Source organism: Mustelus asterias, chromosome 3 (genome assembly GCF_964213995.1).
Source record: "Mustelus asterias chromosome 3, sMusAst1.hap1.1, whole genome shotgun sequence".
Classification (NCBI taxonomy): domain Eukaryota; kingdom Metazoa; phylum Chordata; class Chondrichthyes; order Carcharhiniformes; family Triakidae; genus Mustelus; species Mustelus asterias.
Genome location: NC_135803.1, coordinates 4,416,918 through 4,442,889, shown reverse-complemented (window position 1 = coordinate 4,442,889; position 25,972 = coordinate 4,416,918). Strand labels below are relative to the sequence as shown.

At 43.4% G+C, this 25,972-nt stretch overlaps 1 protein-coding gene across 1 annotated transcript in view; it reads left to right on the top strand.

Annotated features, from left to right (window-relative positions):
- The window catches only part of LOC144485317 (scavenger receptor cysteine-rich domain-containing protein DMBT1-like), a 118,091-nt gene that overhangs the window by 86,876 nt on the left and 5,243 nt on the right, over positions 1 to 25,972 (top strand). The window contains exons 6-13 of the mRNA XM_078203521.1: positions 3,608 to 3,925; positions 6,061 to 6,375; positions 9,256 to 9,570; positions 11,663 to 11,974; positions 12,736 to 13,050; positions 17,189 to 17,503; positions 18,519 to 18,593; positions 23,150 to 23,455. Of these exons, the coding sequence (XP_078059647.1) occupies positions 3,608 to 3,925; positions 6,061 to 6,375; positions 9,256 to 9,570; positions 11,663 to 11,974; positions 12,736 to 13,050; positions 17,189 to 17,503; positions 18,519 to 18,593; positions 23,150 to 23,455 (2,271 nt within the window). The remainder of the gene's footprint in view (positions 1 to 3,607; positions 3,926 to 6,060; positions 6,376 to 9,255; positions 9,571 to 11,662; positions 11,975 to 12,735; positions 13,051 to 17,188; positions 17,504 to 18,518; positions 18,594 to 23,149; positions 23,456 to 25,972) is intronic.

Genomic DNA, 25,972 nt, shown 5'->3' with positions numbered 1-25,972 from the left:
GATTGCTCTCGAGACGAGATGCCTGGGGTAGCATGCAGATTCCAGTATTATTCTGGAATAGTGAGCACCTTTAGAAGACGAGAACAGAATTCGCCTGTGTTATACGTGATTCAGCCGAGTTGGATGGTGAAAGTAGTTATCCTCCGTATTATTTCAAGCCTGCGTCACATAGACTCTGGGGAGTAGTAATTAAGGTATACCAGGTGGCAAGAGTCATTGCAAGAAAGAAAGGATTGGCATTACTGGGGGTTAAGTAATCAATATAAAAGGATAAGCTGTTGATGAGGAAACAAGTGCCTGCAAATATTGTGCAAACAACGAAAGGACAATGGCTAACAAGTAGGACCTTTGCAAATTATGTTATAATTGAATTGGAATTAGTGGACGGAGGTAGTGTTGGGATGTAGGATGGTGACATATGTGGAAGTGATACAAGAAGTGATCACCGATGGTCTTAGCAGTAATTCATATGATGTGGTGGGCACGAGCAGGTTAGAATACGAGGGAAGAAGGTGAATATGCATTGGGAAGTTATTCAGGAGCGAGATATTTGGAGAGGATAAGAAGACAATGAAGTAAGAAGAGAGTAAGCACTATGGGTTCCAATTTATTTTTGAAATCACGAAGGATGTGAAGTATTTTGGGACATAGGTTGCAGGACGGAAGCATTGAAGATATATTGATGAGGCATGCGTTAGTGTACTGGCGTGGGGATAGAGAATTAAGATGTTGAATTTAAAAAAAAAGGACAATACGAAATGTTTAGGGGAGCAAAGATTTCCGATGAGTCAGGGTTAGGTGCAGATAACGTTCTGAGATTATACAAACTACCATTGTTCTGGTCATGATCAACTAAATGATCGAACTGTACACATGCAGCAAAATATCATTAAGGGGAAATGTGCAATTATCTTTCCCTCACTCGTTTTTTCTTGGAATGGGGGCAGTAAGGGCTAAGTGCTGGGTGTGGGATGGTGGTGGTCGTGGGAGCGCTGGGCTTTTATACTGGCAATGTCATTGGAGCAGTAATCAAGCGGCTTACAGCTCTAATTGAAGCTAGAATGAATACTTCAAAAAGGTCTGTCATGTTGCCCATCCACGCTACTCCAAATAAAGCTTAATCATTTTGAACAAAGCACAAAGAACAAAGAACAATACAGCACAGGAACAGGCCCTTCGGCCCTCCAAGCCCGCGCCGCTCCCTGGTCCAAACTAGACCATTCTTTTGTATCCCTCCATTCCCACTCCGTTCATGTGGCTATCTAGATAAGTCTTAAACGTTCCCAGTGTGTTCGCCTCCACCACCTTGCCCGGCAGCGCATTCCAGGCACCCACCACCCTCTGTGTAAAGAACGTCCTTCTGATATCCGTGTTAAACCTCCCCCGCCCCCCCGCCCCCCCCCCCCCCGACTTTGAACTATGACCGCTCGTGAACGTCACCACCGACCTGGGAAAAAGCTTCCCACCGTTCACTCTATCTATGCCTTTCATAATTTTATACACCTCTATTAGGTCACACCTCATCCTCCGGCTTTCCAGTGAGAACAACCCCAGTTTACCCAACCTCTCCTCATAGCTAAGCCCCTCCATACCAGGCAACATCCTGGTAAACCTCCTCTGCACTCTCTCTAAAGCCTCCACGTCCTTCTGGTACTGTGGCGACCAGAACTGGGCACAGTATTCCAGATGCGGCCGAAACAACGTTTTATACAACTGCAACATGAGACCCCAACTTTTATACTCTATGCCCCGTCCTATAAAGGCAAGCATGCCATATGCCTTCTTCACTACCTTCTCCACCTGTGACGTCACCGTCAAGGACCTGTGGACTTGCACACCCAGGTCCCTCTGCGTATCTACATCCTTTATGGTTCTGCCATTTATCGTATAGCTCCCCCCTACGTTAGTTCTACCAAAATGCATCACTTCGCATTAGACCATAAGACCATAAGACATAGGAGCGGAAGTAAGGCCATTCGGCCCATCGAGTCCACTCCACCATTCAATCATGGTTGATTTCAACTCCATTTACCCGCTCTCTCCCCATAGCCCTTAATTCCTCGAGAAATCAAGAATTTATCAATTTCTGTCTTGAAGACGCTCAACGTCTCGGCCTCCACAGCCCTCTGTGGCAATGAATTCCACAGACCCACCACTCTCTGGCTGAAGAAATTTCTCCTCATCTCTGTTCTAAAGTGACTCCCTTTTATTCTAAGGCTGTGCCCCCGCGTCCTAGTCTCCCCTGTTAATGGAAACAACTTCCCTACGTCCATCCTATCTAAGCCGTTCATTATCTTGTAAGTTTCTATCAGATCTCCCCTCAACCTCCTAAACTCCAATGAATATAATCCCACGATCCTCAGACGTTCATCGTATGTCAGGCCTACCATTCCTGGGATCATCCGTGTGAATCTCCGCTGGACCCGCTCCAGTGCCAGTATGTCCTTCCTGAGGTGTGGGGCCCAAAATTGCTCACAGTACTCCAAATGGGGCCTAACCAGTGCTTTATAAAGCCTCAGAAGTACATCCCTGCTTTTGCATTCCAAGCCTCTTGAGATAAATGACAACATTACATTTGCTTTCTTAATTACGGACTCAACCTGCAAGTTTACCTTTAGAGAATCCTGGACTAGGACTCCCAAGTCCCTTTGCACTTTAGCATTATGAATTTTGTCACCGTTTAGAAAATAGTCCATGCCTCTATTCTTTTTTCCAAAGTGTACGACCTCGCACTTGCCCACGTTGAATTTCATCAGCCACTTCTTGGACCACTCTCCTAAACTGTCTAAATCTTTCTGCAGCCTCCCCACCTCCTCAATACTACCTGCCCCTCCACCTATCTTTGTATCATCGGCAAACTTGGCCAGAATGCTCCCAGTCCCGTCATCTAGATCGTTAATATATAAAGAGAACAGCTGTGGCCCCAACACTGAACCCTGCGGGACACCACTTGTCACCGGTTGCCATTCTGAGAAAGAACCTTTTATCCCAACTCTCTGCCTTCTGTCTGACAGCCAATCGTCAATCCATGTTAGTACCTTGCCTCGAATACCATGGGCCCTTATTTTACTCAGCAGTCTCCCGTGAGCTCCATCTGCCATTGCTTTGCCCAAATTTCCAGCCTATCTATATCCTTCTGTAGCCTCTGACAATGTTCCTCACTATCTGCAAGTTTGGTTTCATGTTGTTAAAATAATTATTTGTTTGCCTTATTGTTCTCTACTTGTGTTTTCTTTATCCTACCCAACTACATCTAGAACTGAATCATTAAGCTATTCTTCGTAAACTATTCAATATTTCCAAAATATATTTCTCACCGTTCTGGAGTTTCTGTTCTTTATTGACAGTACTTCTCTATAATCTATGCAAGCTAGTACTATTCCTTATGTTAATGTAATTGCACTCGGCAAGCATATCTTGTTTACTATGTGGTATGTTTCCCTTATTTATAGAGATAACTTCTTGTGCTGGAAATGTGCCTTAATAGAGGGCGGGATTTCGTAATGTTTGCTGAGTCGATCAGTTTGAGCAGGTCGTTCGTTGTCTCTCAAATCGGTGTCTTCTAGCCAAGTTGAATAACCTGAAACTGAACTTTATTCCACAACAGTCAGGCAAAAAACAGCGCTGAAGGATGGCGGTAGCCCATGTGCTGGGAGAGTTGAGGCCAGTAGCTTCCAGTCCTGGCGTATTCTCTGTGGTCGAAAGTGGGATTTGAATGAAGCTCATGTTTTCTGTAAATTCTTGAACTGCGGCTACGCTGTATCTGCATCAGGGAATTCTCAGTTTGGGGTTGGTGCCCATGCTATGCTGAACGTTGAACTTCTTTGCAATGGCACAGAGGATGACCCCTGGAAATGTGAAAAGAAGCAATTGACTCACCGCAACTGTTCCATTAAAAAGGAAGCAGCTGGTGTGGTTTGTTCAGGTAAATTTCCTATCTTTATTCGATTATAAAATTTGATGATAATGATACTTGACCATGCTACAGCAGGGGGCACATTGGTTTGAAATGATCGAATGTTACTGTACTCACGTTGTTGGCGATATCGTGACGGGTGGAATTTTTAAAGTGCATCCAGGAGAGATTTTATTCCTATTCGTATATAGCGCTGTTAGGGAGCGGGAAGTGCTAGACCTAGTTCTAGAAAATTAAACTGGGCAAGTGGTCGAAATGTCAGTGGGCGAGTATTTTCGTCATTTGACCGTAACCTTGTGAGCTTCAAAGTCATTATGTAAAGGGATACGGATAGTCGAGAAATGACGTGCCTCAATTGGAGAAAGTCCGATTTCAATCTCATTAATCAGGATCTGGTTAGAGTAGATGGGTAGTCGCTTCTTGCAGGTAAGTCTGGAAGTTTTTTAAAAGTGAAATAGTGAGCGTTCAGTGCCAGACTGTTCCTCTGGGAGTGGAGGCAAGGGTAGTACGTCAAGGTAACCCTGTATATAGACTATGGACATCTTTGGATTTCACACAAAATCACCACCACCCCCGCAGATGCTTGTTACGCTGTGAGTCAACTGGTCACACCGGAACTGAAGTTTTCAGACTGGGGTATGCACTTTCCACTTCCAAATTGCATGATTGGAATCATTCACCAAGATCCACGTCCAGTATTTCAGCCTTTCCTTCTACTAGTCACCTGGCTTGGGTGAACATATGTATTCAATCTTCCACACAAACTCATGGTACTCTGCCACATTAACAGAGCATGACTGCTTCACTTACAGCATCAAGGCTTCATGGACCTAGCCAACTTCACTAGGCCCGCACATTTAGCTAAGAGCTTCTCTCTGCCCCTTTCTTTAGCTTCAGTGGAGAGTTCCAGTTTCAGATTCCTGTTCTTTGTCACTTTTAATTTAGTCTTCATGGGATGCCTCTTTTCATTTCTGGTTTCTGCTGTTCCCTTAGCTCCTTGGCCTTGTTGTCTGCCCCATATAGTTTTTCCTTCCTGTACTGACAGCATCTGTGAACCCCATTTTGTTTCTTGCAGAACCTTGTTTCAAACCGAACTCAAAGATGCTTCTGCTGTTCATTGTGACCTCTCTTTGCTAAGCAACCCAAACTTTTTTTTACCGTGGATTGCTTTCACATGTAAAACCCAAGTGGCCACATAGGCATAGTTTAAAATGAAATGAAGTTATAGACATGCAGGAACTTACGTTTAAGATGAAGCTGACTGGAGTTCTAAAGATTTCTTAGCGTACAAGTGCAGAAACGCAATAGGCTTAAACATAAACTTATATCTTACTTCTAATACCTACAATATAAACATAAATTGTTGAAACAAATTCTATTTACTGGCAGTTACCTCATCAAAAATATATTCATGAAAATATTCTGAACATATGATTGCTGCACAATGCACGTTTTGCACATGAAGTGCTGATTTATTTGATTTACAACAGTACAGTCTTCAGTTATAATTGACTGGTGATGGAACTACTTTCCACAACTGGTCACAGTATTGTGTCAATGCATACAACGTTGGACAGGAGTGGGCAGGTAAGAAGCCTCACAACATCAGGTTCAAGTCCAACAGGTTTATCTGAAATCACGAGATTACGGGACGTTCCTCCACTCACCTGATGAAGGAGCAGCGCTCTGAAAACTCGTGATTCCAAATAAACATGTTGGATTTAACATGGTGTTGTGAGACTTCTTACTGTATTGAAATTAACTTGCGTACTGCGAAATATCTCCCTTTCCATCTCCAGGCACTTTCTGAATGGTGTTTCGGCAACTTTTATATCAAAGTATTAATGACAAACTAAAGAGGAGGCGATGGCTTAGTGTTATTGTCGCTGGACTATTAATGCAGAAACTCAGTTAATGCTCTGGTGAACTGGGCTCGAATTCCGCCACAGCAGATTGTGGAATTTGAATTCAATTTTAAAAATCTGGAATTAAGAAACTACTGATGACCATGAAACCATCCTTTTTTGTCTGAGAATTGAGACACAATTCTCAGACAACCAACTCTTAAAGAAAAAAATGACGATCTGAATTTCCTTTCGGGGAAATCATGAAGGAAATGTTATATTATCCATTACAACCTACAGGACACAGACAGCCGCGACTGATTGGCGGAGCGGACGGCTGCTCTGGAAGGTTGGAGATAGAGTATGGAGCCACCTGGGGCACAGTATGTGATTCTCATTGGGATTTCCAGGATGCCCGTGTGGTTTGCGCATCACTAAAATGTGGGGATGTGATATCAGTACTCGGCGAGGCTCACTTTGGCGAGGGCAGTGATCCGATATGGCAAGATGCCTATGAATGCCGTGGAAACGAGACCAAACTCTGGGAGTGCCCCACCACACCAGTAAATCGACACAACTGCACGCATAACCATGACGTCAGTGTGATTTGTTCCGGTAAGTGTTTCATTCCTTCCAACACCTGATAGAGCACCGATAAATTTAAAACAGGGCAATTTTCCGAGAGATACCTTCTTTTTCTGCACTGCTATTGCTTATACGTGAAACATTGTCGTTATACAGTTTGGGGACCAACATGCACTTAGACTTGGGATATTATTTTTACTGTTGGTGTCAATTTAGTTTATTCACCATTTTTATTGAAGCACTTTAAGAATAAACTTGAAGAAGTCTCACAACACCAGATTAAAGTCCAACAGGTTTATTTGATATCACGAGTGTTCGGAGCACTGTTCCTTTATCAGGTCATGGAGTCATGGATTCATAGAGGTTTACAGTATGGAAACAGGCCCTTCTGCCCAACTTGTCCATGCCGCCCTTTTTTTTAAACCCCTAAGATAAACCCAATTGCCCGCAATTGGCTCCTATCCCTCTATACCCATCGTACCCATGTAACTGTCTAAATGCTTTTTAAAAGACAAGATTGTACCCGCCTCTAGTACTACCTCTGGCAGCTTGCTCCAGACACTCACCACCTTCTGTGTGAAATAATTGCCCCTCTGGACACTTTTGTATCTCTCCCCTCTCACCTTAAACCTATGCCCTCTAGTTTTAGCCTCTCCTACCTTTGGGAAAATATATTGACTATCTACCTTGTCTATGCCCCTCATTATTTTATAGGCCTCAATAAGATCACCTCTCAGCCTCCTGTGCTCCAGACAAAATAGTTCCAGTCTATCCAGCCTCTCCTTATAACTCAATCCATCAAGTCCCGGTAGCATCCTAGTAAATCTTTTCTGCACTTTTTCTAGTTTAATAGTATCCTTTCTATAATAGGGTGACTAGAATTGCACACAGTATTCCAAGTGTGGCCTTACCAATGTCTTGTCCAACTTCAACAAGACATGCCAACTCCTGTATTCAATGTTCTGACCGATGAAACCAAACATTCCGAATGCCTTCTTCACCATTCTGTCCACCCGTGACTCCACTTTCAAGGAGCTATGAATATGTACCCCTAGATCTCTTTGTTCTGTAACTCTCCCCAACGCCTTACCATTAACTGAGTAAGTCCTGCCCTGGTTCAATCTACCAAAATGCATCACCTCGCATTTGTCTAAATTAAACTCCATCTGCCATTCGTCAGCCCACTGACCCAACTGATCAAGATCCCGTTGCAATTGGAGATGACCTTCTTCACTGTCCACTATGCCACCAATCTCAGTGTCATCTGCAAACTTACTAACCATACCTCCTATATTCTCATCCAAATCATTAATATAAATGACAAATAACAGTGGACCCAGCACTGATTCCTGAGGCACACCGCTGGGCACAGGCCTCCAGTTTGAAAAACAGCTCTCTACAAGCACCCTCTGGCTTCTGTCAAGAAGGTGAGTAGTGAGTTGGGTTCACAAGCAGGGCATGTATAGACAAAGACTCAGGTAGAAGATAATGGTTGGAATGCGAGTCTTTACAGGTAATCAAGTCTTTACAGGTACAGACAATGCGAGTGGAGGGAGGGATAAGCACAGGTTAAAGAGGTGTGAATTGTCTCAAGCCAGGGCATTTAATAGGATTTTGCAAGCCCAAGCCACATGGTTGGGGTTACACGTAGTGTGACATGAACCCAAGATCCCGGTTGACGCTGTCCTCAAGTGTGCGGAACATGGCTATCAGTTTCTGCTCGGCGATTCTGCATTGTCATGTGTCTTGAAGGCTGCCTTGGAGAACGTTTACCCGAAGGTCGGAGACTGAATTCCCATGACTATTGGAGTGTTCCCCGACAGGAAGGGAACACTTCTGCCTGGTGATTGTCGAGTGGTGTCCGTTCATCCGTTGTTGTAGCTTCTGCATGGTTTCGCCAATGTACCATGCCACGGGACATCCTTTCGTGCAGCGTATGAGGTAGACAACGTTGGCCCAGTCGCATGAGTGTATAACTTGTACCAGGTGGATTGTGTTCTCACGTTTGATGATGGCATCCATGTCGATAATCCGGCAGTCTTGCAGAGGTTGCTGTGACAGGGTTTTGTGGCGTCGTGGTCGCTGTTCTCCTGAAGGCTGGGTAGTTCGCTGCGAACAATGGTTTGTCTGAAGTTGCGCGGTTGTTTGAAGGTAAGTCGTTTATTTAAATTTATTTAAATTAATTTATTTTAAATAATTTATTTACAATAAACTTTAGAATCGCATTTGATGCATCGGCAAACAATAAAATTATGGATAACCGAAAATGAAATTGACTCACAAGGCCTTAGCGAGACGAATTGCCCTCGGATTCCGATATCATTTTTCCGAATTCTCCTAAAAATGTCCATAATAATTTCTCCAGACTCCACAACACCTTTCTTAGTCCGTGCGGATTTCGACTTATTTACCAGTTCTGCGACTTGTTTCACTGGAATGTTTGTCGCAAATCTTCCTTACTACTGACGTAGTTTCAAGGATTTCTAATCTATCTTCATTTGGCTAATCTCGTGTTCCGTTTTCTCACAGCATTCGGGCTAGGAAAAGTCCAAAGCTTCATTTCGGCTGATACGTTTCACCTAACTCACATTTTCCAATCTTCAGTATATTGTTGTCATCCGCCACTGTCCAATTTCATCTTAGCTCTCAGCGAATGCCAATAACAATTTCCCGAGTTCATCCATCGACCTTTCGGTAACGCTGCAATGCATCGTTGTCATAGCGATGTCATTAGTATGTTAGGACTTTTCTTTGCCAAGGTAACTCACATATTAGCGGTTCTCCGTCATCGCCTTGCGCAATTAAAGTGTTTCGAAGATTCCCTTTGTGTGTACTTTCAAGTTAAACATGCAAAACAATTTTCAATTCAATATAAACCAGTTCAATAAATATCATTGCTTATGCACCCAGGTGAAAAGGGACCTCGACTTGTTGATGGTAATATCAGCTGCTCAGGGAGAGTGGAGATCCTCCAAGGTGATACCTGGGGTACAGTTTGCGACACCTACTGGGATGTACAGGACGCCAATGTGGTCTGTAATCAACTGGGTTGTGGAACCGCGATATCAGCTCCAGGGAATGCATTCTTTGGAGAAGGAAATGGTTCAATATGGAATGATATTTACCAATGTGTCGGCAATGAGATGCGTTTGAGCGACTGCCGCGTATTATCCAAGGGACAGCATCGGTGCACGCACAGGAATGATGCTGGGGTCCTCTGTTCCGGTTGGTGTCACTTATTGTCAAGGAACTCATGATTGTTTCGTTAACATGCATGTTGGTTTTATCCGGTATGTCCGACAACATGTCATTTTTAATTTGCGCTAAATTAGACAATGCAGTGCAAATAATCAGGACTAAGTGGTATATCAATTTGTCTTATTCTCATTATCAGAGGAAATTGCAGTGATTTTTATTTAATAGTACTTTTGAGCAGTGAGGACCAATTTGTTCAGAATGTCGAAAGGTGCACTGGATACAGCATTCGATCAGAGTTCAAGCCTCTCAAGCCTTTTAGAACTTGTGTTCCTAATGACTGACGTAACTTCGTCCCAATGCGAATTAGTCTCAAGCGGGTGCGGGTAGGTTAGTTCAAAGTGGCCGTTAATCACTCAGATTCAAATAGATATGTCCTGTCAGTCCCAAATAAATTTAAATATCTTGCTCCCGAGTGGGTGTGAATGTCCGTTACAAGGGATTGCACGGAGCAGCTCAGAGTGGGAGTTTTTACAGAGGCACTTTTCATCTCTGTGTATTTCAGTCTCGAGCCGCTGTTGACACTAAGTCCAAATCAGTGTGTATTTCAATCCCAACTGGCTGTGGACAATTCAGACCCAGTCAGTGTGCATGCCGTCCAGCTACACTGTAAAATCGACGGGTTCGGAGACAACAGATACCTAAATAGGCATTACACAATTCATAAATCATCTTAAGATAATGTATTAAGAAACATTCGTTTAAATATGATGCAACGACTAAGTAGACAAAGTATACAACCCGGAACACTTAAATCCCAGACGGCGGACAAATATCTGGCACAGCGTGTGTTATTCTCATCTTGTTATTCCTCCACTTCCATTCTGCACTGTCGGTTCACCGACATCTCAGCAGCAAGTCGATCCCTCAGTGGAACATCCCTTTATAGAACAAAGAGAACAAAGAAAAGTACAACACAGGAGCAGGCCCTTCGGCCCTGCAAGTCCGGCCCGATCATGATGCGCTAACATAAATTTAAAAAATACCTTCTGACCTTACTCAGTCCGTTTCCCCCTATTTCCTCCCCATTTATGTACCCTTCCTCTCTATGAAACCAGTGTCTCAGCAAAACGCACACAAATGAAGTTCCGTTCTCTTAAAATGTCCATAGGCAATGACAGAAATATCCCCAAGAGAAAGCTGCCTTATTTGTCCGATGTGCACTTCTCTTTCACTTGAATGAAGATCGATGCCAATTTTTAAATATTCTATTGAACTATATGTAAGCCACAGTAAAAAGTCTCATAACACCAGGTTCAACAGGTTTATTTGGAATCACGAGTTTTCTGAGCGCTGCTTCTTCACCAGGTGAATGGAGGTGGGTTCACAAACACGGCATATATAGGCAAAGACAGAATTGCAAGATAATTACAGCTTGGAATGTGAAGAGTGATTGGAATGCGAGTCTTTACAGGTAATCAAGTCTTTACAGGTGCAGACAGTGTAAGTGGAGAGAGGGATAATCACAATGTTTCCTCTATGATTCCCTTTGACTCCAATTTTACTCAGGACTCTTTATGCCACGTTCGGTCAAATGCTGTCTTGAATTCAAAGGCAGACACGATCACATCTCCTCTCGAATTCAACAAGAGATTGAACCAAGGGAATAATAATAGCAGGCCTTTAGTAACCATTGGGGAATTCAAATTGCGCGTCGGTGAGCATGCTGTTGCTGAACAAGTGCCCCTTTTCTCCCCTTCGTAGAGAAACATTTCATTTATTCGTTGGTCTTTATTTTTTTGTCGGAAAGTGAGCAATATGGAAAAGACTGATTGTTACTCTCTCTGTTTAGACCTTGAAAAGGTCTTTTCCGTGAACCACATTAATGAGCCTACAAGTCGCTTAGCTGCATTCAACTTAGATTATTAAGACTGTACAGTTACACATTTGCAATGTTCATACACATGTCTGCATCGACAGCATAGCGACTGACTGAGGTTGGACTGTTTTGAAGGGCATAGCTAATTAGAAAGGCACAAAAGTTCAACCTTTATCTTTGCATTCTCAATATTACTTTGAGAAACATTAAATAGGTTTTGATCAGCAAATGTTATTCCTACAGGTGAACTGTGGCAGATACGACTGGCCAATGGAGAGAGCCTTTGTGATGGTCGACTGGAGGTGTATTACGGTGGGGTATGGGGGAGAGTGATTGACACTCAGTGGAATTTCAATGATGCAGATGTAGTTTGCAGACAGCTGAATTGCGGCTCGGCAATAAGTGTTCATGACCATTTGCGGTTTGGTAAAGGCCTTGGCCCAGTCTGGATCAGCAATGTAAGATGCAACGGAAGTGAAAGCTTCCTGTGGAATTGTAGTTTTGAACAGACGGATCTATTATCTACCGCAGATGACGTCGGCGTGGTTTGCTCTGGTACGAACTTCATTGGTTTTCTAACTAACATTTCCCAGATTATTGCGTTTTAATTATATACTCATCAACGCTACATGTCCTGCACACAATACTGGGATATTGTTAAAAGTCAAACAAAATAATGCAGTCAATAGTAAATTCAATAGAGAATTTAGGGGAAACGTATTCAATCGGAAAGTGGCAAAGGCATGAAATTCGCGATCTGGAGAAGTTGAGTCGAATGGTGCATGCAAGGGGAAACTGAATAACACAGAAAAAAATGTTTTAAAGCGTAGTTTAATTGCGGCAGGTGGAAAAGGATGGGGCAGACCCATTCGAAGCTGTCGACAGGCCGGCTTCTCTACAATAACTATCTCAGAATCCTTCTGAGGTATCAAGGGTAACATTGAAAGGAAGCACAAATATTGTGGAAAACATAACCAGTGCCCTACACATTAAATATTCTACGGAGTAATACACAGACATTAAACTTATGTTTAATTTATACATGAAGCCGAGAGAAAGGTGCGCGACGAATTCTAAAATCGAAACGCCACTTCAGCCCCTTCATATTGTCATGTTTTTTTTCCCTTATTCATTTAAAAATACCATGATGTTATAGTTCTGTTTATATCAAAATTAATAAATGCTTTTGCATTTTGGAAAACAAATAATAGAATTGATTGGACCAGTGGTGTCTCTCTGTTGTACGAATTGAGCATTTGATGGAAACGTAATGACCCGACTGGACACCTTTCAACATTATAATTCTTGTTCTTCAGATAATATTCAGGTGAGATTGATGGATGGTGGAAGTCACTGTGCTGGAAGGGTGGAGCTTTACTACAACGGAACCTGGGGAACCGTCTGTGATGATTCCTGGGATATAACAGACGCCCATGTTGTCTGTAACCAGCTGAAGTGTGGAGAGGCTCTAAATGCCACGGTTTCCGGTTGGTTTGGTCTAGGATCAGGGCCTATCTGGTTAGACAATCTGAAATGCACAGCAAACGATTCTGTTTTCTGGGAATGTCTGGCGGGCCCGTGGGCTGAGAGTGACTGCAATCATAAAGAAGATGCTGGAGTGATCTGTTCGGGTGAGATGAGCTTCAAATATTCCGACTTTTTAAGCGCTGTTCAAGAAACCGTTTTGTTATCAAACTGGGGGAGACCATGCTCGTCTGTGACTTTGACAATTTAAGCCTGCTGCAGTCAGTCAATACGAAATTGGTCTGGAACTATCTCGTATCCTAATCTCGGTTTGCGAATGCCTAAAAGATGAAATGGAGAATACCCCTCGCAAGTTTGCAGATAAGGTTTCGTGGGGCAACTGTCCAGAGTGCTAACATCACTCGGATAATTGCGCTGAACTGGGAGCCATCCAGGATAGCAATTTAAATCGCAAACTCGGATGGTTCTGCCAGTGATACGCTTACGTTTACTTTGAAAAGTTTAGAAGAAATAAAAACAATTGTAACGTAAATACAACTAAAGCAAATATCCAGCTCGGTCCAAGAACATAAATCTGCCCAGGGCCCGAATGTCAAAAGTGATTCGATCCCCTCCCATGATATTCCACACCGCGCGTACACGATCCTCCACACCCCCACAACCCTCCCTCCAACACTCCACCCCCTGCCCCGATCTTGGTCACGGAAGACAGAGGGTGGTAGTGGAAGGGTCTTTTTCCGGCTGGAGGCCTGTGACTAGTGGTGTTCCGCAGGGCTCTGTATTGGGACCTCTGCTGTTTGTGATTTATATAAACGATCTGGAAGAAGGTGTAACTGGGGTGATCAGTAAGTTTGCGGACGACACAAAATTGGCAGGACTTGCAGATAGTGAGGAGCATTGTCAGAAGCTACAGAAGGATATAGATAGGCTGGAAATTTGGGCAAAGAAATGGCAGATGGAGTTCAATCCTAATAAATGCGAAGTGATGCATTTTGGTAGAAATAATGTAGGGAGGAGCTATACGATAAATAGCAGAACCATAAAGGGTGTAGGTACGCAGAGGGACCTGGGTGTGCAAGTCCACAGATCCTTGAAGGTGACGTCACAGGTGGAGAAGGTGGTGAAGAAGGCATATGGCACGCTTGCCTTTATAGGACGGAGCATAGAGTATAAAAGTTGGGGTCTGATGTTGCAGATGTATAGAATGTTGGTTCGGCCGCATTTGGAATACTGCGTCCAGTTCTGGGTAATGAACCAGGCCAGGTGTTAGATTTGGAGGTAGGTGAGCACTTTGGTGACAGTGACCACAATTCGATTACGTTTACTTTAGCGATGGAAAAAGATAGGTATATACCAAAGGGCAAGAGTTATAGCTGGGGGAAAGGAAATTATGATGCGATTAGGCGAGATTTAGCTGGCATAGGTTGGGGAAAGAAACTGCAGCGGATGGGCACAATTGTAATGTGGAACTTGTTCAAGGAACAGCTACTACGCGTCCTTGATAAATATGTACCTGTCAGGCAGGGAGGAAGCAGACGTGTGAGGGAACCGTGGTTTACTAAGGAGGTTGAATCTCTTGTGAAGAGGAAGAAGGAGACTTATGTTAAGATGAGACGTGAAGGCTCAATTAGGGCGCTTAAGAGTTACAAGTTAGCCAGGAAGGACCTAAAGAAAGAGTTAAGAAGAGCCAGGAGGGGACATGAGAAATCTTTGGCGGGGAGGATCAAGGAAAACCCTAAAGCTTTCTATAGGTATGTCAGGAGTAAAAGAATGACTCGGGTAAGATTAGGGCCAGTCAAGGACTGGAGTGGGAAGTTGTGCGTGGAGTCTGAAGAGATAGGAGAGGCACTAAATGAATATTTTTCGTCGGTATTCACACTGGAGAGGGACAGTGTTGTTGAGGGGAGAACTGAGATGCAGGCTGTTGGACTGGATGGGATTGATGTTCATAAGGAGGAGGTGTTAGCAATTCTGGAAAGGGTAAAAATAGATAAGTCCCCTGGGCCGGATGGGATTTATCCGAGGATTCTCTGGGAGGCTAGAGAGGAGATTGCAGAGCCTTTGGCTTTGATCTTTGTGTCATCATTGTCTACAGGAATAGTGCCAGAAGACCGGAGGATAGCAAATGTTGTCCCCTTGTTCAAGAAGGGGAGTCGGGACAACCCTGGTAATTATAGACCAGTGAACCTTACTTCTGTTGTGGGCAAAGTATTGGAAAGGACGATAAGAGATAGGATTTATAATCACTTCGAAAGGAATAATTTGATTAGGGATAGTCAGCACGGTTTTGTGAAGGGTAGTTCGTGCCTCACAAACCTTATTGAGTTCTTTGAGAAGGTGACCAAAGAGGTGGATGAGGGTAAAGCGGTTGATGTGGTGTATATGGATTTCAGCAAAGCGTTTGATAAGGTTCCCCATGGTAAGCTTTTGCAGAAAATACGGACACATGGGATTGAGGGTGATTTAGTGGTTTGGATCAGGAATTGGCTAGCTGTAAGAAAACAAAAGGTGGTGGTTGATGGGAAATATTCATCCTGGAGTTCAGTTACTAGTGGTGTACCGCAAGGATCTGTTTTGGGGCCACTGCTGTTTGTCATTTTTATTCATGACTTGGATGATGGCGTGGATGAATGGATTAGTAAATTTGCGGATGACACTAAAGTCGGTGGAGTTGTAGACAGTGCGGAGGGAAGTGGCAGGTTACAGAGGGACATAGATAATCTGCAGAGCTGGGCTGAGAGGTGGCAAATGGAGTTTAATGCGGAAAAGTGTGAGGTGATTCACTTTGGAAGGAGTAACAGGAATACAGAGTACTGGGCTAATGGTAAGATACTTGGTAGTGTGGATGAACAGAGGGATCTGGGTGTCCATGTGCATAGATCCCTAAAAGTTGGCACCCAGGTTTATAGGGTTGTTAAGAAGGCGTAGGGTGTTTTAGCTTTTATTGGTAGAGAGATTGAGTTTCGGAGCCAGGAGGTCATGCTGCAACTGTACAAAACTCTGGTGCGGCCGCATTTGGAGTATTGCGTACAGTTCTGGTTGCCGTATTATAGGAAAGATGTGGAAGTGTTGGAAAGGGTGCAGAGGAGATTTACCAGGATGTTGCCTGTATGGTGGGAAAATCATATGAGGAAAGGCTGAGAGCTTGATGTTGTTTTCGTTAGAGAGAAGAAGGTTAAGAGGTGACTTAATAGAGGCATACAAGATGATCAGAGGATTAGATAAGGTGGATAGTGAGAGCCTTTTCCCTCGGATGGTGTTGGCTCGCACGAGGGGACATAGCTTTAAATTGAGGGGTGAGAGATATAGGACAGATGTTAGAGGTAGGTCCTTTACTCAGAGAGTAGTAAGGGCGTGGAATGCCCTGCCTGCAACAGTGGTGGACTCGTCAACGTTGAGAGTGTCCAAGTGTTTATTGGATAAACATATGGATGATATTGGAATAATGCAGATTAGAGGGACTTTAGATTGGTACCACTGGTCGGCGCAACATCGAGGGCCGAAGGACCTGTACTGCGCTGTAATGTTCTATGTTCTATATTCTAGTTCTGGTCGCCACACTACCAGAAGGACGTGGAGGCTTTGGAGAGAGTACAGAGGAGGTTTACCAGGATGTAGTTAGGAGGAGAGATTGGATAAACTGGGGTTGTTCTCCCTGGAAAGATGGAGGATGAGGGGAGACTCAAAAGAGGTGGATAAATTTATGAAAGGCATAGATAGGGTGAACGGTCGGAAGCTTTTCCCCAGGTCGGTGGTGACGTTCACGAGGGGTCATAGGTTCAAGGTGAAGGGGGGGGGGGCGGGGGGGAGGTTTAACACAGATATCAGAGGGACATATTTTACACAGAGGGTGGTGGGGGCCTGGAATGCGCTGCCAGGCAAGGTGGTGGAGGCGGACACACTGGGAACGTTTAAGACTTATCTAGATAGCCATATGAACGGAGTGGGAATGGAGGGATACAAAAGAATGGTCTAGTTTGGACCAGGGACCGGCACGGGCTTGGAGGGCCGAAGGGCCTGTTCCTGTGCTGTTGTGTTCTTTGTTCTTTGATCCAACAATGGTAGCTGGGTACGGAATGATAATCCGGAGGAAGTTGTGGTCATGTTAAGAGACAGTCATTTATCTTCTCAGTGGTTTCCACGTAAATAATTGTCTTTTTGCTGTTTTGTAACACATGTTCTCATTAATTTACGGTAGGATATCCTGATCCTGATCACATGATTCCGCATTTACTGCTGTGAGTTTGACTTGAAAGGATTAAACATCGCTATTCTTCTCTGCAGAGCACAGGGCTGTCCGGTTGCAGAATGGAGCGAATTCCTGCCAAGGTCGAGTTGAAGTTTTGTATAATGCGACTTGGGGGACAGTTTGTGGCGATTTATTTGGACTTGAGGATGCAGAGGTGGTTTGTAAGCAGCTCAGCTGCGGACCGACTCGATCTGTGGACTATGATGTCACATTTGGAGCGGGTTCTGGACAGATCTGGCTCGATGATGTGAACTGTCGTTTGCGAGATTCGCTGTTATGGCAATGCCCATCTTCACCATGGGGTCAACATAATTGTGACCACCAGGAAGATGTTGGAGTTATTTGTTCAGGTAACGTTTGCAAGTGGAGCCTATTTTTCTTGGAATGTTTCAGTATTTTAATATTTCTACACTCGTTAATTTTGAATTCATCCAAATGTCTAGTGTCCGTGCCTTAATTTGCATCAGGGGCTTTTCCGCTTTCACGGTGATCGTTGTCCTACATTGACTCCAGTTCAAACAAAATCTTGAGTTTGAAGTTTGCATCCTTGTTATAAATTCCTTCATGGTCTTGCTGGTGCCAGTACAGAGCGAGACTGCAGTACAGGGAACCTGTCTCGGGGGCAGGGAATTCATATGGTGTTCGTGGAAGTGGAAATGACTAGGGTTGGGAAGCATTTTCCGATCGGGCCCATTGTGATCTCCTGGACTCGTTTCGATCGCCTCAGGGGGTCGGAGAGGAATTTCCCAGATTTATTTTCCCCATATTGGCCCTGGGGTTTTTCACTCTGGGTTTTCGCCTCTCCCTGGAGATCACATGGTCTGGAATGGGGGGTGGGGGTGAGTTAATAGGTTGTAATGAACAAAGCATCGTAGCTGTGAGGGACAGCTCGGTGGATAGGATATTGGTATGTAGATAGGCTGGAAAATTGGGCGGGGATCCTCGATTCAGGAATCAATCCTGGACCGGGGAACGGCGCGGGCTTGGAGGGCCGAAGGGCCTGTTCCTGTGCTGTGTTGTTCTTTGTTCTTTGTACTTGTCTTCGCTCTCCCTATTTCTGTAAAAGTTCCCAAATTCGCAACTCTCCAATATACATTCGCTCCACTTGTCAGTTCACAATTATTGTTAATCCTCTGTTGGTGGCTGTGCTACCAGTTGCCTAGGTCTCGTTTTCTCTTTGAATCAATTTTCCTTTTTTACTTATGACCGCAAAATGAGGGTTAGGTCATCAGAAATAACACCTTCGGATGTGGTTCAGAGTCATTCTTTGCTTTTTAATGCTCCTGTGCAGAGACTTTTGACGGTGAATGTGCTATCTGGATTTATCTTGTTGCTGAATAATTAGACGTATTTCTTTCATTTCAGAAAAAAACCCAATGAAAATACGCAACGACAGAAATACGAGGATAAAGAACATGGGGCCGGTTTCAGACGATGTCGGTAATAATTGATAAAAATATTTATAAAATCGTGGCACTGATTTTGTCCTTTCATTTATTTGCATTTTTGTTTATTCTTAAGTAGACGTTTGCAATCTGACCTTCACCTCACTTGTTATACTATTATTCCCAACTATTATTATACTATTATTCCCCACTGGTGCATACACCTGACAAGTTAAAGATAACGAGCGATTGGATTGTCTTTCTGCCTGTAGATTTCACACTTGTCAGGATATTATTTCGAGGGTAGCGATAATAAGATATACTTAAATAACATGATTCGTTATTTAAATCAATGGAAAAGTTTGAAAATGCCTCACTTTAGATAACATGTTATGAAAAGGAAATATATGCACCAGCCCCATCCAACATGTAGTCGTGTTCTGGGTCAGGTTAGAACAGCCAAAGTACTTTATGGAGACCGTCCAAACCATACGTTTTGCATCTTGAATTTAGCTAGGATGAGCACGATATTTTTGACTTCAGATATGATTCAACAACTCACGAGAGAACTTTTATCAAACAACGTTTATTTAAGAATATAGTTAGCATGTATAGATGAAAATGAGCAATACCTTTTATCAAATATGAACAAAAAAGGAAAGAAAACAACCACAATAATTATTGACCCTTAATTGATATTAAAGCTGTTGCAAAAAACCAAAACTTTCATAAACAAACCCTTTTGACAGCCTTAACACAGCATAGATTAAAATCTCACCCGAGTGGAATTGAGTCTTTTGGAAGGTTGCACTTTCCTTCCGGAAGGCAAAGCGTTGCCTTGAGAAAACCAGCAGAATGTTCAAATAGAACTGGCAAAGAGAAACAGAGACATCAACTTCGTTCGTGATTGATGCCCCTGCTAAAAAAATAAAACAAGTTAACTTCCGCCTCAGGACTCTCAAAAACGGCTCTTAAACTCACTGGGAAAAAAGAGTGACCAGAAACAAAATCACTTCTTCTCCTAACAATACAGGATCGTAAAACTAACCCCAGAGTAAAGACAATCAGTACCCATTTAAACTATGGAAGTAGCAAAAAAAAAAGGACTCATCGTAGTCAGCTCGGCAACAGTAATGACATCACTGAAGTTGTGAGCTAAGAAACCATAATTCAAAAAAATATCTTAAAGGTACAATAACATCACAGTCGGTAGCTCGGAAGGCTGAATGAACACGGAATTATACAGGATCACTCATACTTAGAGTCATAGAGTCATAAAGGTTTACAGAATGGAAACAGGCTCTTCGGCCCAACTTTTCCATGCCGCCCTTCTTTTTTTAAACACGGAAGCTAATCCCAATTGCCCGCATTTGGCCCATATCCCTCTATACCCATCTTATCCATGCAACTATCGAAATGCTTTTAAAATGACAAAATTGTACCCGCCTCTAATACTACCTTTGGCAGCTTGTTGCAGACACTCACCACCCTCTGTGTGAAACAATTGCCCCTCTGGACACTTTTGTATCTCTCCCCTCTCACCTTAAACCAATGCCCTCTAGTTTTAGACTCCCCTACCTTTGGGAAAAGATATTGACTATCGAGCTGATCTGTGCCCTTCATTATTTTATATCCAGATGTCTCACTATTTCTTCCTTGATGATAGATTCAAGCATTTTCCCTGCTACAGAAGTTAAGCTAACCAGCCAATAGTTACCTGTCTTTTGTCTCCCTCCTTCTTTAAACAGTGGCGTCACATTTGCTGTTTTCCAATCTGCGGGAAAGGTAGATAAGTCCAGGAGACTTATCTACCTTTAGCCCCAACTTACCCATTACAGATGTTGAGCTCACCGGCCTGCCGTTCCGAGGCTTTTCCTTGCAGTCCTTCTTAAGCAAATGCACAACATTTGTCACCCTCCAATCTTCAGGCACATCACCTGTGGCTGTCGGTGATTCAAATTTCTCTGCACGGGGACCCGCAATTTCCTCCCGAGCCCAAAGTCCTGGGATACACTTCATCAAGTCTCGGAGATTTATCTACCTTGAAGCGCTTTAAGATTTCCAGCAACTCTTTGTCTGTGATATGTACACTCCTCAAGACATCACTATTTAATTCCCCAAGTTCCCCAAAGGCCATGCCTTTTCAACAGTTAATACCGATGAGAAATTTCCATTTAGGATCTCAAACATAGAATAATAGAAACTCTACATTGCAGAAAGAGACCATTTGGCCCATCGAGTCTGCACCGACCACAATCCCACCCAGGCCCTACCCCCATATCCTTACATAGTTACCCACTAATCCCTCCAACCTACGCTTCTCAGGACTCTAAGGGGCAATTTTTAGCATGGTCAATCAACCTAACCCGCACATCTTTGGACTGTGCAAGGAAACCGGAGCACCCGGAGGAAACGCACACAGACACGAGGAGAATGTGCAAACTCCACACAGACAGTGACCCAAGCCCGGAATCGAACCCAGGTCCCTGGAGCTGTGAAGCAGCAGTGCTAACGACTGTGCTACCGTGCCGCCCATAACATATCTTTCTGATCCACGCATAGATGACCTTCTTGATCGTTAAGAGGCCCGACTCTCTCCAGAGTTACTCTTTTGCCCTTTTATGTATTTGTAGAATTCCTTCGGATTTTCCTTTGCCTTATTTGCCAAAGTAATCTCGTGTCCCCTTTTTGCCCCCCTGATTTCTCTCGTATGTGTTTGGATGGATGGGAGAAGGATAGAAAGCTGGTTAGCAGATAGGTAACAAACGTTTGGCAAAATTGGTCTGTTGTTTCCAATTGGCAGGCAGTGGCTATTGGAGTACCGCAGGGCTCTGTGCATGGAACACAACTGCTCATGTTATATACTAATGATTTCGAAGAGGGACTTAAATGTATATTCTCCAAGTTTGCAAATTATACAAAGTTGGGCGGGAGGGTAAGCTCTCAGGATGATGCAAAGACTGGATGGAGAGGTAATGGTGTAGTGCTATTATTGCTCGACTATTAGTCCAGAAACTCAACAAATGCTCCAGAGACCGGCGTTCGATTCCCGCCGTGGCTTGGTGGAATTTGTATTCAGTAAAAAAAACCTGGATTAAGAATCTACTGATGACGATGAAACCACTGTCATTTGTCACAAAAAAAATTTGGTTCACTCATGTCCCTTTGGGAAGGAAACTGTCGTCCTTACTTGGTCTGGCCTACATGTCACTCCAGATCCACGGCAATGTGGCTGACTCTAAACTGCCTCCAAGGGCAAGCAGCGATGGTCAATAAATGTTGTCCAGCTAGCAATGCCCATGTCTCAAGAATGTATATATAATAAGAATTGTTTCATTTCGATTTGGACAGGCTGTGTGAGTGGGCAAATGCATGGCAGATGTGGTGTAATGTGGATAAATATGAGGTTATCCACATTGATAGCAATAATAAGAATGCAGGTTATTGCTTGAATGAGTGCAAATTTAGAGAGGTAGATACTCAGCGAGACCTTGGTGTCCTCGTGCATGAGTAGCTGAGAATAAATGTAGGTACAACAGATAGTAAAGAAGTCTTGTGGTATGCTGGCCTTCATAGCGAGAGGATTTGAGTATAGGAATAGGGATGTTTTGCTGCAATTGGTGAGGCATACCTGGTGTATTGTGTGCAGTTTTGGTATCCTTATTTGAAGAAGAATGTCCTTGTTATAGAGGAGCGCAGCAAAGGTTTATCAGGCTGATTCCAGGGATAGCAGGTCAATATTCGTATGAAGAGCAACTAAGTCGGCTCGAATTATATTCACTGTAGTTTACAAGAATGAGAGAAGATCTCATAGAAACTTCCAAAATTCTCACAGGCTGAGACGGTGTGGATTCAGAAAGTATGTTCCAGATGGTGGGCGAGTCCAGAACTAGGGGTCATATTTTGAGGGTAAGTGGTAAAGATTTTTAGACTGAGGTGAGGAGAAATTTCTTCACGCAGAGTGTGGTGAATCTGTATAATTCAGTACCAGAAAAAGTAGTTAAGGCCAAGACGTTGTATGATTTCAAGGAGAAATTGGACATACCACTTGGGGCGAAAGGGAGCAAGGGGTATGGGGGATAGGAGGAATTAAGATTTTGAATTTGATGATTAGGCACGATGAAAATGAATGGCGGAGCAGGCTCGAAGGGCCGACTTGCCGCCTCTTGCATCAATTTTCTATGATTCTATGTAACTTTCTACTCTTGCTGGACTTTAGTGAACACCTCTGGTGGGCGATATTCAAAGTTCTTATTCTGAATTCTGACACAAAAACAGTGTAACAACTGTTCTTCGACATATTCCAAGATTTCTGTTGCCTGGCAACAAGCTTGATGAAAAAAAAACGTTCAATATAATGAAGGTCTCTGATTAAACATCAATAATTACTGGAGCGAAGTGAACTCATACTCTGCGTTCTGGTCAATTTATTTGGCGTGATGTGGTCCAGCAGACTATCACAGACCTGAGGGAATCTCAGGATCTTTAGCATGAGTGACGTCGAGCAGTGGCACAGTAGGCGGACATTTAGAACAGGAAAAACACATTAAACTAATTGCACCCAATTACAAGTTAAAATGCCAATATCTCACTGGTTATCTTTTGCTCCAGAGTTACGTCTGGCTGCTGGATTCAATAATTGCTCTGGACGAGTTGAAATTTTCTTCAGTGGTACGTGGGGAACGGTTTGCGATGATTCCTGGGATAAGAACGATGCTGCTGTCGTTTGTCGACAATTAAACTGTGGCGAACCTTTATGGACACCAGTAGAGACGCGTCTCGACCAACAAAACGGCACAATTTGGATGGACGAGGTTAAATGCAAGGGGAGTGAACTATTCCTGTGGGACTGCCAATTTTCATCATGGGGCGACCATGACTGTGAACATAAAGAGGACGTGAATGTGATATGTTCTGGTACGTGATTTAAAATGAAACCTAGATTTTACAATTAGTGATCTTGTTTTCAAACCCCTCCGTGGATTTGCCCACACGTTTTCTTTGTGCCTTAAGTTGTCCAACAACACCAGACAATTCTCCTATTCTGAGCTCGCCGCAGACCCGACTGTACTCGTTCCAACACTGTCATCTTGTCTTCATCTGTCTAGACGCACCATACGTCATACCGTACTTCACCCTCTCTAACGCTATACCTCTAACTCCTCTCTTAAATTGCTTCTGAAAAACTACCTGTTTGCCCAAAACTTTGGTTATCTTTCAGAATGACCCGACATCTGTGTGTCGATGCTCGCGCTTTTGTTCGTGTGAATAGCATAGGGGCACTGATGAGGATTCTATATGAACGAAATATATCCTGAGTCTAATCTACAGCTTGACAATGGCTTCCAAAGACGACTGTATAGTACCTGTTATTTTTGGTGCGTTCAGCAAAAAAATGTACTATTGGTTTAACTGCCGAGTGCCATCTTTCGTATCATTTTCCTGATGTTTAAATTTACACTAACATGTTTTGGAACACGTTAGTGTGCTAGTTGAGTTATTTATATTGAAAGTTGAACATACTGCAAGGACGAGTCTTGTCTTGGGATGTCATCTAGGTTGCAGAACCCAGGTTATACTGCACATGAAAAGCAACTACATTTGTAATCTTTCATCTTCAGCATCAGCCGCTACGATCAGAGGAAGATGAATAGCAGCTCTGTCAGTCTGTCCACGTCTCTTCACTTTTTGCACCTGCCACGAGTTTTAGAGATCTCTGTGTTGAAACTTCCAACTCTCTTTTCCTCGCCACTTGTCTGTCATACTTACCATTCAGTAAATACTCGAGTAAGCGATTCAAAGAACAAAATATATCAGCTCAAACTTCCCCACAAAGAACAACAGAACCATAGAAAAGTCACAGCAGAGAAGGAGGCGATTCGTCCCATCTTGACCATGCCTGCCGAAGCACACACAGGTGCCCTTTCTGTTCCCACGTTCCTGCACCCGACCAACTGCACTGCAGCTTATAATACTTAAGGTGCAGATCCAGATAGGTTTTTAAAGTGTTTCGGATCTCTACCTTCACCATCAACTGGGACAGCGAACTCTCAGGTGCACACTACTCTCTGAGTGCAAAACGTCCTTCATCATCTCCCTTCAGAACCACCTTTCACTTCTCTTCAATGTTTATCCGTTGATTGTAGAATTCTCCACAAAGGGAAACATTTGTGGCTGGTTGGCCACTGCATTTCTTCCTCATCCTTAGTTGTTCTTGGAGGGCAGTTGGAAGTCAGCTATATTGCTGTGGCTTCGGACTCGCATGTCGGCCAGACCACGTAATTATGGCAGATTTCCTTTTCAAAGATACATTCGGGAACCAAATGGATTTTTCCGACAATCAACAATGGGTTCATGGCCATCAGTAAATTCTTACTTATAGATTTTTAAAAATTTGTCTTGTCCAATCTATCCCTCGTAATTTTCTACACCACAACCAAGTCGCTCCTTAGCTTCCTTTGTTCCCATGAAAATAACCCCAACCTATCCAATTTCGCCCCGCAGTTATACTTTATTGCTGTGACAGCATTCTTGTAAATCTCCTTTGCACTTTCTCCAGAGCGATTACATCCTTCCTGCAATATGGTAACCAGAAACGTAGACAGTACTCCAGTTGTTGTCTCACCTGTGTTTTATACAATCCTAACACACTTTCACATTCTCTACCTTTGTCAATGAAGGGGGCATTGCCTGCTTGAACTGTTTTTGGGTCCTGTGCACATGTACGCCAAGATCTCTCACTTCACCTACCCCCATAGTACATTTCTATTTATTGTGCATTCCCATAACTCTTTGACCACTCTAAGTGCATTACCTCACACGTCTCTATGTTAAACTCTAACTGCTACTTTACCCCCCACTCCCTCAACATATCAATATCATTTTATAGATCATAGCTACCCTCTACACTATCCACTTCTCAGCCAAATCTTGTGCTTGCAAATTTCCCAATCGTGCATCCCATATCACGTCCAATAATTAATATATAACACAGACAATAAGAATGCCAACATCGAGATCTGTGGAACCTCACTTGTACAACTTTGAATTCCAGTTGGGACAAATGTTTTTTTTTCGATTGGCAGGCAGTGACGAGTGGGGTACTGCAAGGATCTGCGCTACGACCTCAACTATTCACATTACATATTAATGATTTGAAAGGGGAACTTAATATATTACCTGCAAGATGGCATGCTGACCATTCCTAACGTGTCCATGCCTTTCACGGTGACAGTTAATCCTATCTCTCAGGATTGTTTCTAATAATGTCCCTCCACCGATATAAGACCAACTCATTGTTTGGCATTTCTTTCAAACCATTTAAAAATTATAGAACTATTTTTTCACTTTTCCAGTCCTCCATTACCTCCGCTGTACCTCGTGAAGATTGGAACATCATCCTCAGAGCACCTGTAATCTCCTCCTTGACTTATT